A 13,563-nucleotide genomic window follows, 5' to 3' on the forward strand; every position below is an offset into this window, starting at 1 on the left:
TCTTTTCCTTCCTTTGTAACAAATCTAAAATGCTCTCTGAGCGTGATATACCATTGTTTTGTATTTTGTTTTATATTTAAGAAAAATAGTATCAACGTGAACAGTGTTACAATGCCTTATCACTTAGAACTATTTTAGATTTTCTTACATTTTAAAAAAAATTTTTTTGTCTTTTTTAGGGCCGCATACACAACATATGGAAGTTCCCACGCTAGGGGTCAAATCCGAGCTGCAGCTGCTGGCCTGTGCCACAGCCACAGCAACACTGGATCCCAGCTGCATCTGCAACCTACACTACAGCTCACAGCAACGCTGGATCCTTAACCCACTGAACGAGGCCAGGGACTGAATCCACATCCTCATGGAGCCGGAGTGGGAACTCCGGATGTGCTTACATATTTTTAAAAAACTGAGTATTACTTTTATATATTGTATCAAAGGAAAATACAAGCAAAACAAATTGGTGAGGTGTTTCTTAAAAAAAATTTTTTTTTTTTGTCTCTTTAGGGCTGCACCTGAGGCATGTGGAGGTTCCCAGGCTAGGGGTCGAATCGGAGCTGTAGCCACTGGCCTGTGCCACAGCCACAGCAACTCGGGTCTGTGACCTACACCGCAGCTCATGGCAACGCTGGATGTTTAACCCACTGAGTGAAGCCAGGGATCGAACCTGTGTCCTCATGGATACTAGTCAGATTTGTTTCTTCTGAACCATGATAGGAACTCCCTAAAAAAATTTTTTTTTACATTCAGAGCCATGCTGCCATCTGGTCAGCAGGTGGGAAGATGCAGTCTTGCTTCTGAGATTAAAACAATATGAAAAGAATGTGTATGTTTAAATCATGTAATGCAGCATCCATTTCCAGGAATGTTTATTAATAATGACAGCCAAAATATATTAATAGCAAACCTTACTAATAAGTTTACATTTATTATGCCTTTTGATACTTGTAACATCTATGGGAATTGGGTGGGAATTATGCATCTTTTGAGATGGGAGAACTGAACCTCGGAAAACTCACGTAAATTTGTCCAAGACCACACAGCTAGAAAACAGCAATACCAGAGCTGATCACAAGTTCTTTCTTGCTCTTCACCGCTTGACCTCCCCTAGTAATAATGAAAAGTAGAAAAGCAGATAAACATTTTGCTTTAAACGAACTGTTTTTTTTGTTGTTGTTGTTTTGGGTTTTTTTTTTTTGCTTTTGCTTTGTAGGACCAAACATGCATCTTATGGACATTCTCAGGCTAGGGGTCTAATTGGAGCTGCAGCTGCCAGCCTACACCACAGCCGCAGCCATAGCAACACAGGATCCAAGCCATGTCTGCAACCTATGCCACGGCTCATGGCAACGCGAGATCTTTAATCCACTGAACACGGCCAGGTATCAAACCCGTGTCCTCATGGACACTAGTCGGATTCGTGACCACGGAGCCACAATAGGAACTCCTAAACAAATTATTTTAATATTAGGGAGTTAAAAATCAAAAACAAAACTAAGTGGTGACTGTGAAATAAATGAATGAGTAGAAGACTACAGCTATGGGTCTTTAAAGCAAGACATCTGCATAAAAATAAGTGTTATAGTAATTATCTCTTGATTATTTAAGACTGAATGATACCTTAGAAATTTTTTCTTTCTTTTCAAGTAAGACTTTAAACTGCCATTTATGTTTTTATAGCTTCTGACATCAAGCGCTGTTCACAAGTGGGGAACTGAAATTCATGAAGGGATCTACAACATGTTGATGCTGTTAATAGAACTGGTTGCAGAGAGAATAAAACAAGACCCAATTCCCACTGGTCTGCTGGCTGTGCTGACAATGGTATAGTATGTCTAAAATGAACTACTTTGTGTTTTGATTTTGTTTAAAATACCTACTACCTTCTGACTTGTAATTAATACTGTCTGATAATGATTTTATCATTAAAGGTATTACCTTGGCTGTTAAGAGTTCTTGCTTTTTATTTTGAAAGCAGAGCAGCCTTTCTGTGTTTTCAGTTTTAAAGAAATACCTGATTTCTGATTTGAAGCTTTTCAGCTTTCAGAGTGATTAAAGAACTTTCCCTTATGTCTCCCTGAATATTTGAATCATAAGTATTATCACATAGGGCATTGTGTAGTGTGGTTTCTGGGCTTTTCCCTGACTCGTAACAGTAGCTGCGCAAAGAAGGCAGGCTCCTGTTTTCCCTCCTAACTTCTGTCTTCACTGCTTGTTGCCCAGCTCTGCTTGTGGTGGCCCTAGGACATCTGGAGCATTGGCCATCACCTTGCCTTGGGTCAGAACTCTTGTCCTGTTAACCTCCTTCTCTCCTGCCCCAGCAAACTGCGAACAGAACAGGAGAGCACCACTTTGGTCATTTGCTCCTCAGCACTAGCTAAAGAATATGCTTTGCGGGGTCCTTGAAAGATTCCATTAATAGAGAGAGTCCAAGTCTATATTTTAATCTTCTTTTCTAATGCTAATATGTGTTGCTATAGAAATAGATAATAATAGTGTTTCTCTGTTCTCTCCGAATCTAGGCTTTCAATCCCGATAATGAATACCATTTTAAAAACCGAATGAAAGTGTCTCAAAGGAATTGGGCAGAAGTGTTTGGAGAGGGAAATATGTTTGCTGTTTCACCTGTATCTACTTTCCAAAAGGTGAACATAGTTTTGTTCCATCTTTTTATAGATAAATGTATTGAAAAAGATTTTCTCTGCTATAAAAATGACAGTTTACATTCAAGGATTAAAACAGTCTATGAAAAATGACAAATTCTCCATATGGCTCATAAAATTGCTTAACATATTTTTCAGCTATTGCGTATTTTTCCATAGTTTTTAAAAAATTTTTTTCCTTAGGTATTAATTAACATCATGAAGAAACTGTATAGATTTGAAATGATGTTTAGTGAAATGAGGAATGACCACATGACAAGAGTGGCCTATTTATTGTATTACCAGAACCCCAGTTTAATGGGTGTCCCAGTTTCTTAGAGTTATGTGAGAAGCTAGAGCATTTGAAATCATTTGAAACGACTAATTATTCTGAGAAAAAGATGTATAATTTTCTTCTAAACTTCATAAGTTCTAAAGCTGTTGTTTTTTTTCCAAGCACAGATCAGCATCTTAATTTTATATTTAAAGGCCTGCAATGTACCAATACATTATTCCCACAGGGAGTACATACAGGCAATTTGTTGGTCAAACACGGCTTGGTGTTTCTTTTTTTTTTTTCTTTTTGCTATTTCTTTGGGCCGCTCCCGCAGCACATGGAGGTTCCCAGGCTAGGGGTCGAATCGGAGCTGTAGCCCCCAGCCTATGCGAGAGCCACAGCAATGCGGGATCCAAGCCACGTCTGCAACCTACACCACAGCTTACGGCAACGCCGGATAGTTAACCCACTGAGCAAGGGCAGGGACCGAACCTGCAACCTCATGGTTCCTAGTCAAATTTGTTAACTACTGCGCCACGACGGGAACTCCAGGCTTGGTGTTTCAGAAACAGTTTAAAGAAGTCAATGTAGTAGGTGGAAAATGTACGTTGTTTTAGTGGAAGCAGAGGTTTAGTTCAGCAGTCATTCGTTGAACGTTTGCTGTATGTCTGGCATTATTTTGGGTTTTAGAGACATGTGTGTATGTAAAATAGTTCCTATCCTTAGTATTAAGAGTGATAAGACATGTTTTCTAACTGATAGCATAGTGGAGGAAATACGAAAACAACAACAAAAAATCCCAGTATAATAGGATTTCCCCAGTGGCTCAGCGGATTAAGGATCCAACACTGTCGCTGCTGTGACGAGAGTTTGATCCCTGGTCTGGGAACTTCTGCATGCCATCCATGCGTTTGCATAGCAAACACTATGTACAATTATAATAATGTGTGCTATGCACGGAATATAGGGGAGGGAATAGTTAAGGCTGCCTTAGAGGGTCAAGTAGTACTCCAGAGAGGATGTAAGAGCTGAGTGAAAAGGGCAGTGAGTATATCCTGTGGAATTTAATCCCTTTACCAACTCTATGTGTTAGATACTATTTTTACCCCCATTTTATAGGTAAGAAACTGAGGCACACAGAGGTCAGGTACTTACCCAAGTTCATGTACCTGGTTATAGGAGCAACCTAGGTGATCTAGTGCCATAGTGTGCATTCTTTTCCTTTTTTAAGTTTTTTTTTTTTTAAATGGCTGCACCTATGGCATATGGAAGTTTCCCAGGCCAGGGATTGAATCCAAGCCACATCTGCTAACCAACACCAGGGCTGCAGCAGCACTGGATCCTTTAACCCACTAGGCTGGGCCAGGGATTGAACTTGCCACTCCGCAGCGGCCCAGGCCATTACAGTTGGATTCTTAACCCACTGTGCCACAATGGGAACTCCTGCATCTTTTATACAGTCTTGCCTCCCAACATATTAAAATATTATCCTGAATTTTGTTGTGAAGCTTAACTGATAAATGTATATAAAAACAGTGAACACAGAGGTTCACTTTGGTAAGTATTGAGCAAATGCTCTTTCTCTTCCCTATAGTTTACATATGCAACAGTGGAGACCCAAAAAGATTCAGTCTCTTAATTTCCTCTCATTACCACAGAAGGAATTATCTCTCCTACAAAAGCCCTAGATCCCCTCTCCTCTCCTCTTGCCTTCTCAACCATTTTAAGCCTTCATATTTCTATTCTTTCTTTGGTATCCTCAATTTTTTTCTCTTTATCGGATTATTCCCATTGTATGCAGCATGGTTTAGTATTTTCCCATCTTTAAAAATTCTGCCTTAGGTACCACACCCTTCTCTAGCTTCAGCATGGTTCTCTGTCCCCCTTCACAGCCAACCAGATGAAAGATCCCACATTCTCCTCTCTCAGTTATTCTTTTAGTGATTACCCTAAAATTTTAACTAAACAAAACCTAAATATCATTAATATTGTTATCCTTCTCTGAGGAGTTCATGAACCCTTGGAATGTTCCATGTGCTCCCCCTCCTCCCCTGACTCATTTTCCTTTTATTGTTCGTTCTCTTAGTACTCGCCTGTCTTGTCTTATCCCCCCGCAGATAGATATCATCATCATTATTTTATACAGTGTTTTGACTCAACCCTGTATATGTGCTATCTCTTCGTGCACCATTCCTATTTCAGACCTTCCACTGGGATGATTTTTTTTCTTCCTGGGGTGCATCCTGTAAGGTATCTTTTCATATGCGGTTCATTGGTGGTTGAGTCTTTATTTTGGTAGCCTCAACTTGACTTTATTTCCCATTTCTTGAAGAATATTTTCACTAGGTTTTAAATTCTAGGTTGAGATACATTTTCTGTCAAAATATCAATGATGTCCTTTCAATGTCTTCTGGCTTTGAGTATTACTGTTGAGAAGTTGAATGTTGGTCTGACTATTGCTGCTTTGTAAGAAGTCTGTCTTTTCTTCATGGCTGTTTTTTGAACTCTCTTATTTCTTTTTGATATTTGGCAATTTGACTCTCACTGCAATTAACTGAGGTATTCTTTTTGTTTATTTTGCTTCAGATTCATTGAGTTTCTGAATATAAGGATTTATATCTTGTATTAATTCTGGGAAATTCTTAACCATTATCTTTTTAAATATTACCTCTTCCCCATTAGCCTTTTTTCTTCTAGAACTTTGATTGGATGTATGTCCTTCATGTCCCTTTCCCTTTTTCATATTCTCCATCTTTTTTTTCTCTTTTTTTTTTTTTTTTTTTTTGCTTCACTTTTTAGGGTTGCACTTGTGGCATATGGAAGTTCCCAGGTTAGGGGTCGAATTGGAGCTGCCGGCCTACACCAGAGCCACAGCACCTTGGGCTCTGACCTACACCACAGCTCACAGAAACACTGGATCATCAACCCCACTGAGTAATGCCAGGGATCGAACCCACATCCTCATGGATACTAGTCGGATTCGTTTCCACTGCGCCACGACGGGAACTCCCATATTCTCCATCTTTTTGTCTTCTGCATTTGTGATATTTTTCAGACCTATGGTCCAGTTCACTAATCGTTTTTTCTGTTTGTATCAGATATGCTAAATAACCTTTTCATTAAGTCTTTAATTCCAGTTACTGTATTTTTCATTTCTATAAATTCTTTTTTTTTTGACTATGCTTAGTTATTTTTTTATTGCCTTATTTCTTGGCTCCAGTTTTCAATCTCTTCCGTGTTTAATGCTTAGTTTATATGCCATGGGTGATATCTAAAAACTGGCCCGAGAGTTCCCACTGTGGTGCAGGGGATTAAGAATCCAGCTGCCGCTGCTCAGGTTGCTTCAGAGGAGTGTTTGATCCCCAGCCCAGTGAGTGGGTTCAAGGATCTGGCTATGGTGTAAGTCACAGCTGTGGCTCAGATTCAGTCCCTGGCCCAGGAAATTCCATATGCTATGGAATAGCCATAAAAAAAAATTTTTTTTAATGAAATAAAAGCTGGTTTGATTCTGCCAGCTTTTACCCACTTGTTTTGTGTATATATGTGTGTATATAGAAAAGCATACTTGTGAATTTATGTGCTTGGAATTTAGGAAGATTTTTTTGAGGTCCGAGTTGAAAATTCTTTCCTCCAAAAAAGATTTACGTCTTCTAGGTGCCTGGGAGTACTATGATTTGAGACCACTTTAGAATAAATTCTGCGCTTAAAGTTTTTCAGACCATGAATGTGTGAATTGGAGCAACAAAACTGTGTGAGGGCAATTCTGTGGGTATAAATTCATGGGGAATTTTTTTCCTTACCATCTAGCACCAGAGTCAAGATAGGCAGGCTTCCTTCTTTCCCTTCCACAGATACAGTCGTTTCAGTGCACCTTAAACTCAGGATGTAGCCCCTTGGGGTCTTGCTTTATGCGACAGTCTCTCCTCAGTCTCTGAGCCCCGTCTTGGCTTTGTGTCCTGCTTCTCAGCTGCCTTGAGGCCATGAAATGGAAGCTAGCAGTGGTCTCTGGAGTTCCACGGATGCCTGCAGTGTGAAAGCTGGACTCAGAGTTTACTTACCTCACAGGATTTCTACTTTTTCTCTCTCTCTCTTTTTCTCTCTGAGCACTCTGTGCCAACTCACCTGTATGTTTTAAAAGATTTTGTTGTTGTTGTTTTTATCCGGTAGTGTTAGTTATTTTTAGTGGGAGAGGTTTTTTAGGGGTAACCAAGATGAAGTCCCTATTAACTCTGCAGGGTGTTCTGTTCCACCTTCTTTTGCTGCACTCCACCGAAACCACTCTCATCAAGGCCGCAACACCTTTGCGTTTCCAGATCCTGAGGAAATGTGTCCGGACCCTCCTAACAGCAGTGGTCGCAGTTCCTTCCGCCTACAGTCTCTTGCTTGCTGCCTGCCCCTCGGCTGTGTTTCCTTCCCAGGCTCCTTCACCTCTACCCAGCTTTGGTCCAGAGCCTTCGTCTCTTTGTTCACCATACTTTCTCTAGGAAATGTCTCCCATTCTCATGGATTTGTGTGCCGTCTTTGTGCTGATGGCCCTTCGCTTTATAGCTCTTTGGTCTGAACCTCTTCTCTGAGCGGGACGGACTTCCAGCTCTCTCCTTTTGGTTGCCGCACAGATGTCTTAGACTGACCGCACCTAAAATCGAACTTCATTGTGACTCCCCAGTCTTCATTCTTCTCCCTTTCAGTAAATGGCATCACATCCACTTAGATTCTCAAGCTGAAAACATAGGGGTCCACCAGAGTCCATCCACACCGCGAATGAGTCCTGTGAGTTAATCTCACGTCGATCTTCATTTGGCTTATCTGTTTCTCCTGCCGCCCTCCTACTCCAAACACCATCATGTTTTACCTGGTTACTGTACCAGTCTTCTCACCCGGTGTCTATTTTCACTCTTATTCATGCATTCTATTCCATTCTCCGCATAACTGCGAGAGTGCCCTTTAACCGTAAGACGTTTCATTGTCTTGCTCTAAACATCTCTGTTGCTCTCCTTCGAATCACAGTCTGTGAGTTTGCATGATATGGCCTTTGTCTCTCTCTACAACCTGATTCATCTGAGCCTCTCTCCCCCACTCACTGTGTCCCAGCTGGGAGCGCTGCCTCTCAGTTTTTCAAACAAGGTCAGTTTCTCTACCTTCCCTCTACAGGACCTTTGCCATTTCAGCCTTTCTGCCTGGACTATTCTTTGAATGGCTAAATCTGTCTCATCCTTTAAGTTCCAGTTTAAAGACCACTTCTCCAGAGAGCTTTCTCAGTGACCGTCGCTCTGAACAGAGTAGACCCCTATTTCTCATTTGAGGACCTTTTGTTTTTCCTTTGTGGAACTTAGGACAGTTTGAATGATGTATCTATCAGTTTATTTGCTTTTGTTGACCCTGCTAGAGTCCCACATCTCTTCTTAGTCACTGTTCTGTATCCAGCCACGAGAACATAATTCAGCCCTTAGAACAGGGGATGTTTAGGAAAGGAAAGGAAGTAAGAAAAGGAGGACAAAAAAAGAGCTTATTCCAGGACACTCATGATGCTGATGATACTTGAGGACTAAAACATTTATCTCCTGATTCGCTACTCTTTCAGTTAATAATTTTTAACTCCTAAAATTCAACTCTTAGAGAATTTAAGTTATCCTGTACTTGAGAGCGCTTAGACAACTGCATAAATGCTTCATTTTAGAGCAATTCCATCAGAATACAAACTTACTCTTAAAATTGCAGTAATGTCCAAGAATCACAGTAAGAAATATTGGGAAGAACCTTTTGAAATATTTGTTTAATTTAAATTTTTTTTCAACCTTTGATGTAGAGTAAAAGCGATGTGAGGGTCAGTAGGGAGGTTTTTGTATTGCCATCTCAATTTCTGTTTTCTTTTCTCATAGGAGCCTCATGGATGGGTTGTGGATTTGGTAAATAAGGTATACAGCTTTTATTAGTATGGTCATGTTTTCTATTTTCTGATGAGATTTCCTATAGTTTGATGTTTTAGGTAGATGACAGCTACAAAGAATGATCAGATAGGTTTTGTAGTTTCTTCCTTTTTTGTGTATGTGCTGTTTATACAGATAAACATCAGATTTAGGACTTAGCACATCCCCTGCAGTGCCTCACAGGAGCATTGGAGTATCTTTGTGGTGACTCTCAAGACCAGGATTATAGAGCACGTAGATGAAGCAGAATGTGAGCCTTGCTTGACTATTAAGGTATAGCATTTTAAAATGAATGTGTGCCTTTTTTCTTCTCAGTTTGGAGAATTAGGTGGATTTGCAGCAATCCAAGCCAAGCTCCATTCAGAAGATATAGAACTTGGGGTAAGTTAAACCACTGTATGTACCCAGTGCGGAAATTCACTTTATTTGGGCTGGCATGTAACCCATGGGACACAGTCTAGACACATTAAACTAGATGTTTAAGTTCATCTTTTTTTTTTTTTATCTTTTTGCCATTTTCTTGGGCCGCTTCTGTGGCACATAGAGGTTCCCAGGCTAGGGGTCGAATTGGAGCCGTAGCCACCAGCTTACGCCAGAGCCAGGCACAGCAACGCGGGATCCGAGCCGAGTCTGCGACCTACACCACTGCTCATGGCAACGCCAGATCCTTAACCCACTGAGCAAGGGCAGGGATCGAACCTGCAACCTCATGGTTCCTAGTCGGATGGATTCGTTAACCACTGAGCCACGACGGGAACCCCTAAGTTCATTTTTATAGGAGCAGCTTCCATGGTTCTGATTACCACAGAAATGTTTACTCCTTATCATAATAACCAAATGTCAATGTAGGGTGTTTGGGTTTTTTTTTTTTAATCACACTAACTTCTCTTTATGATATTTTTCTCTTAATTTATGGTGGTGACATGAAATTATCTTGCTACTCAAGGGCAGTTGCTGTATATGGCAAATATATGTCTACATAACAATTTCATGCATCAGTTAAATCAGAATTTATTTCATTGGAGTTCCTGAGATGGCTCAGCAGAAACGAATCTGACTAGTATCCATGAGGACACAGGTTCCATCCCTGGCCTCACTGAGTGGGTTAAGGATCCAGCGTTGCCATGAGTTGTGGTGTAGGTCACAGATGCAGTTTGGATCCTGTGTTGCTGTGGCTGTGGCACAGGCCAGCAGCTGCAGCTCTGATTTGACCCCTAGCCTGGGAACCACCCTCCATAATGCCTCGGGTACAGCCCTAAAAAGCACCCCCCCCCCAAAAAAAGAATTGATTTCATAGTACAGAAGTAAATAAAATATTTTAAGATTGTTTAGTCAGCTTCTTGGTGTTACAGAGATTCATTGATAATGAAAGGCCACAACAGGAGCTTAGAATCATCCCTCAGGTGCGGTAGCATTATTTTTTAACGTCAACTTCATTTTCTCAAAAAAACTTAACCTGCGGTTAGGGGAATAACTTAATCTTTAATTTTTCAGATTGCTGACCTATTTCTAACCCAGAGCACTTTATTCTGTTCTCTAGTTAATTAATCATTCAATTAAAAACTACTTATTATATACTTGGCATGTTGAAGACACTGTTCCACTACTGTAAAGTGATCAGAGCAGAAAATGATGTGGTAAAATAATATACCTGGGAGATGCAAATTATGCTTAGAATAGTGGTTATTCGATGGGACCATGACTAATCAGCTACCTCCCTTGGTGCATCTTTGCATGAGGTAACAACTGTCTAAGAGAGAGGCTAGTGCTCTGGTTGGTAATAGATTGACTATTTATGTTTTCTTTTTTTTTAAGTTGAATACAGTTAACTTACAGTGTTGTGTTGGTCTCAGCTATAGAGCAAAGTGAAGCATTTGTACATATATCTATATCCATTCTTTTCAGAGTCTTTTCCCATGTAGGTTATTACAAAATATTGAGTAGATTTCCTGTGCTATACAGAAGGTCCTCATTAGCTCTCTGTTTTATATAGAGGAGTGTGTAATCCCAGCCTCCTAATTTATCCCTCCCGCCCATGTTTCTCCTTTGGTAACCGTAAGTTTGATTTTGAAATCTGTGAGTTTATTTCTGTTTTGTAAATAAGTTCTTTTGTATCATTTTTATTAGATTCTACATGTAAGTGATATGTTATTATCTGTCTTTTCTCTGTCTGATTTAATTCACTTAGTATGAAAATCTCAGGGTTTCCATCCATATTACTTCAAATAGCATTATTTCATTCTTTTTTATGGCTGAATAAGATTCCATTGTGTGTGTGTATATATATATACACACACATATGTATACCACACCACATCTTCTTTATCCAGTCATTTGGCAGTGAACACTTAGGTTGTTTCTATGTATTGGTTATTATAAATAGTGCTGCAGTGAACATTGAGGTGCATGTATCTTCTTGAATTATGGTTTTATCCAGATGTATGCCCAGGAGTGAGATAACTGGATTATATGGTAGTTCTGTATTTAGCTTTTTAAGGAACCTCCATACTGTTCTCCATAGTGGTTGCACCAGTTTACATTCCTACCACCAGTGTAGGAGGCTTCCCTTTTCTCCACACCCTTTGCAGCGTTTATTGTTTGTAGACTTTTTCATGACGGCCATTCTGACCAGTATGGGGTGCTACCTCATTGTAGTTTTGATTTGCATTTCTCTAGTAATTAGTAATGTTGAGCATCTTTTCATGTGTTTTTTTGGCCATCTCTGTGTCTTCTTTGGAGAAATGTCTGTTTAAATCTATCCATTTTTTGATTGCATTTTTTGTTTTTTTGATACCTACCTACATGAGATGTTTATATATTTTGGAGATTAAGCACTTGTTGGTAGCTTCATTTGCAAAGATTTTTCTCCCATTCTGTGGGTTTTCCTTCTGGGTTTTTTGTGTGTTTGCCTTAAGTGTGCAAAAGCTTTTAAGCTTAATTAGGTCCTATTTGTTTGTTTTTGTTTTTATTTTTACTATTCTAGGAGGTGGATCAAACAAGATATTGCTGCTATTTATGTCAAAGTGTGTTCTGCCTATGTTTTCCTTTAGGAGTTTTATAGTGTCTGGCCTTACATTTAGGTTTTTAATCCATTTTGAGTTTATTTTTGTGTATGTTGTTAGAGAATGTTCTGATTTCCTTCTTTTATATGTATGTAGTTGTCCAGTTTTCCCAGCACCACTTATTGAAGAGACTGTTTTTCCTCCACCGTATGTTCTTACCTCCTTTGTCATAGATTAGTTGGCCATAGGTGCTTAGGTTTATTTCTGGGCTTTCTGTCCTGTTCCACTGAGCTATATTTCTGTTTTTGTGCCAGTACCATACTGTTTTGATGACTGTAGTTTTGTAGTGTAATCCAAAACCAGGAATCCTGGTGCCACCAGTTCCATTTTTCTTTTTCAGTATTGCTTTGGCTATTCAGGTTCTTTTGTGTTTCTATAAAAAATTCAAAATATTTCGTTCTAGTTCTATGAAGAAGGTCATTGGTAACCTGTTTTTGTTTTTTAAGATGATTTTGTTTATTTGGGGTCTTTCATTTTTCCATATAAATTTTAAAATTTTATATTCTAGGTCTGTGGAAAATGCCATTGGTAATTTGATAGGGATTGCATGGAATCTGTAGATTGTCTTGAGTGGTCTGGCTATTTTAACAACATTAGTTCTTACAGTTCAAGAACACAGTATGTCTTTTGGTCTTTCTGTGTCGTCTTTGATTTTTTCATCAGCATCTTTCGGTTTTCATTGTAAAGGTCTTTTACGTAGGTTTATTTCTGGGTATCTTATTATTTTTGATGTGATGGTAAATGAGATTGTTTCCTTAATTTTCCTTTCTGATCTTTTGTTGTTAGTGTGTAGAAATACAAGAGATTCTGTGTATTAATTTTGTACCCTGTAGCTTTACTAAATTCATTGATGAGCTTTAGTGGTTTTCTGGCAGCATCTTTAGGATTTTCTATGTGTGGTATTATGTCATCTGCAGACAATGACGATTTTACTTTTCCAATTTGGATTCCTTTTTTTTCTTTTTCTTCACTGATTGTCATGACTAGAACTTCCAAAACTATGTTGAGGAAAGGTGGTGAGAGTGGGCATCCTTGTCTTGTTCCTGATCTTAGTGGAAATGCTTTCAGCTCTTCGCCATTGAGAATGATGTTAGCTGTGGGTTTGTCATATATGGCCTTTATTATGTTGAGATAGGTTACCTTTATGCCTACTTTCTAGAGATTTTTTTAATAATAAATGTGTGTTAAATTTTGTCACAAGCATTTTCTGCCTCTATCGAGATGCCATCTTGTTTTTTATTCTTCAGTTTGTTAATGTGTTGTATCACACTGATTGATTTGCGGATCTTGAAGAATCCTTGCATCCCTGGTATAAATCCTACTCGATCACAATGTATAATCCTTTTAATGTATTGTTGGATTCAGTTTGCTAATATTTTGTTGAGGACTTTTGCATCTATGTTCATCAGTGATAGTGGTCTTTAATTTTCTTTTTTTTTTTTTTTTTTTTGTTAGTATCTTTTAGACTGACTGTTTCTTGCTACCTGCTGTTTATCCTTAAAGAATAGATGTCTACCAGATCATGGATCCTTCTGCTGACACTGATGAGAGTTCTCCTTTCCCTCTCTGAACATTAACTAGGTTGTTAGTCTGTCATTTTGATCCCTGTTGAATGGATTGAGTATGTTAGAAGTGACTTTATTGACCTGAAACAT

At 39.1% G+C, this 13,563-nt stretch overlaps 1 protein-coding gene across 4 annotated transcripts in view; it reads left to right on the forward strand.

Moving 5' to 3' along the window:
- The window catches only part of USP24 (ubiquitin specific peptidase 24), a 164,809-nt gene that overhangs the window by 39,936 nt on the left and 111,310 nt on the right, over positions 1-13,563 (forward strand). For all 4 annotated transcript variants that reach the window (XR_002345484.1, XM_021097812.1, XM_021097813.1 and 1 more), the window contains exons 4-7: positions 1,681-1,824; positions 2,523-2,645; positions 8,799-8,834; positions 9,162-9,227. Coding sequence is in view for 3 of the 4 variants with exons in the window: in XM_021097812.1 (XP_020953471.1) it covers positions 1,681-1,824; positions 2,523-2,645; positions 8,799-8,834; positions 9,162-9,227 (369 nt within the window). In the remaining variant the exon portion in view is untranslated. The remainder of the gene's footprint in view (positions 1-1,680; positions 1,825-2,522; positions 2,646-8,798; positions 8,835-9,161; positions 9,228-13,563) is intronic.

The sequence above is a fragment of the Sus scrofa genome, chromosome 6 (genome assembly GCF_000003025.6).
Source record: "Sus scrofa isolate TJ Tabasco breed Duroc chromosome 6, Sscrofa11.1, whole genome shotgun sequence".
Classification (NCBI taxonomy): Eukaryota; Metazoa; Chordata; class Mammalia; order Artiodactyla; family Suidae; genus Sus; species Sus scrofa.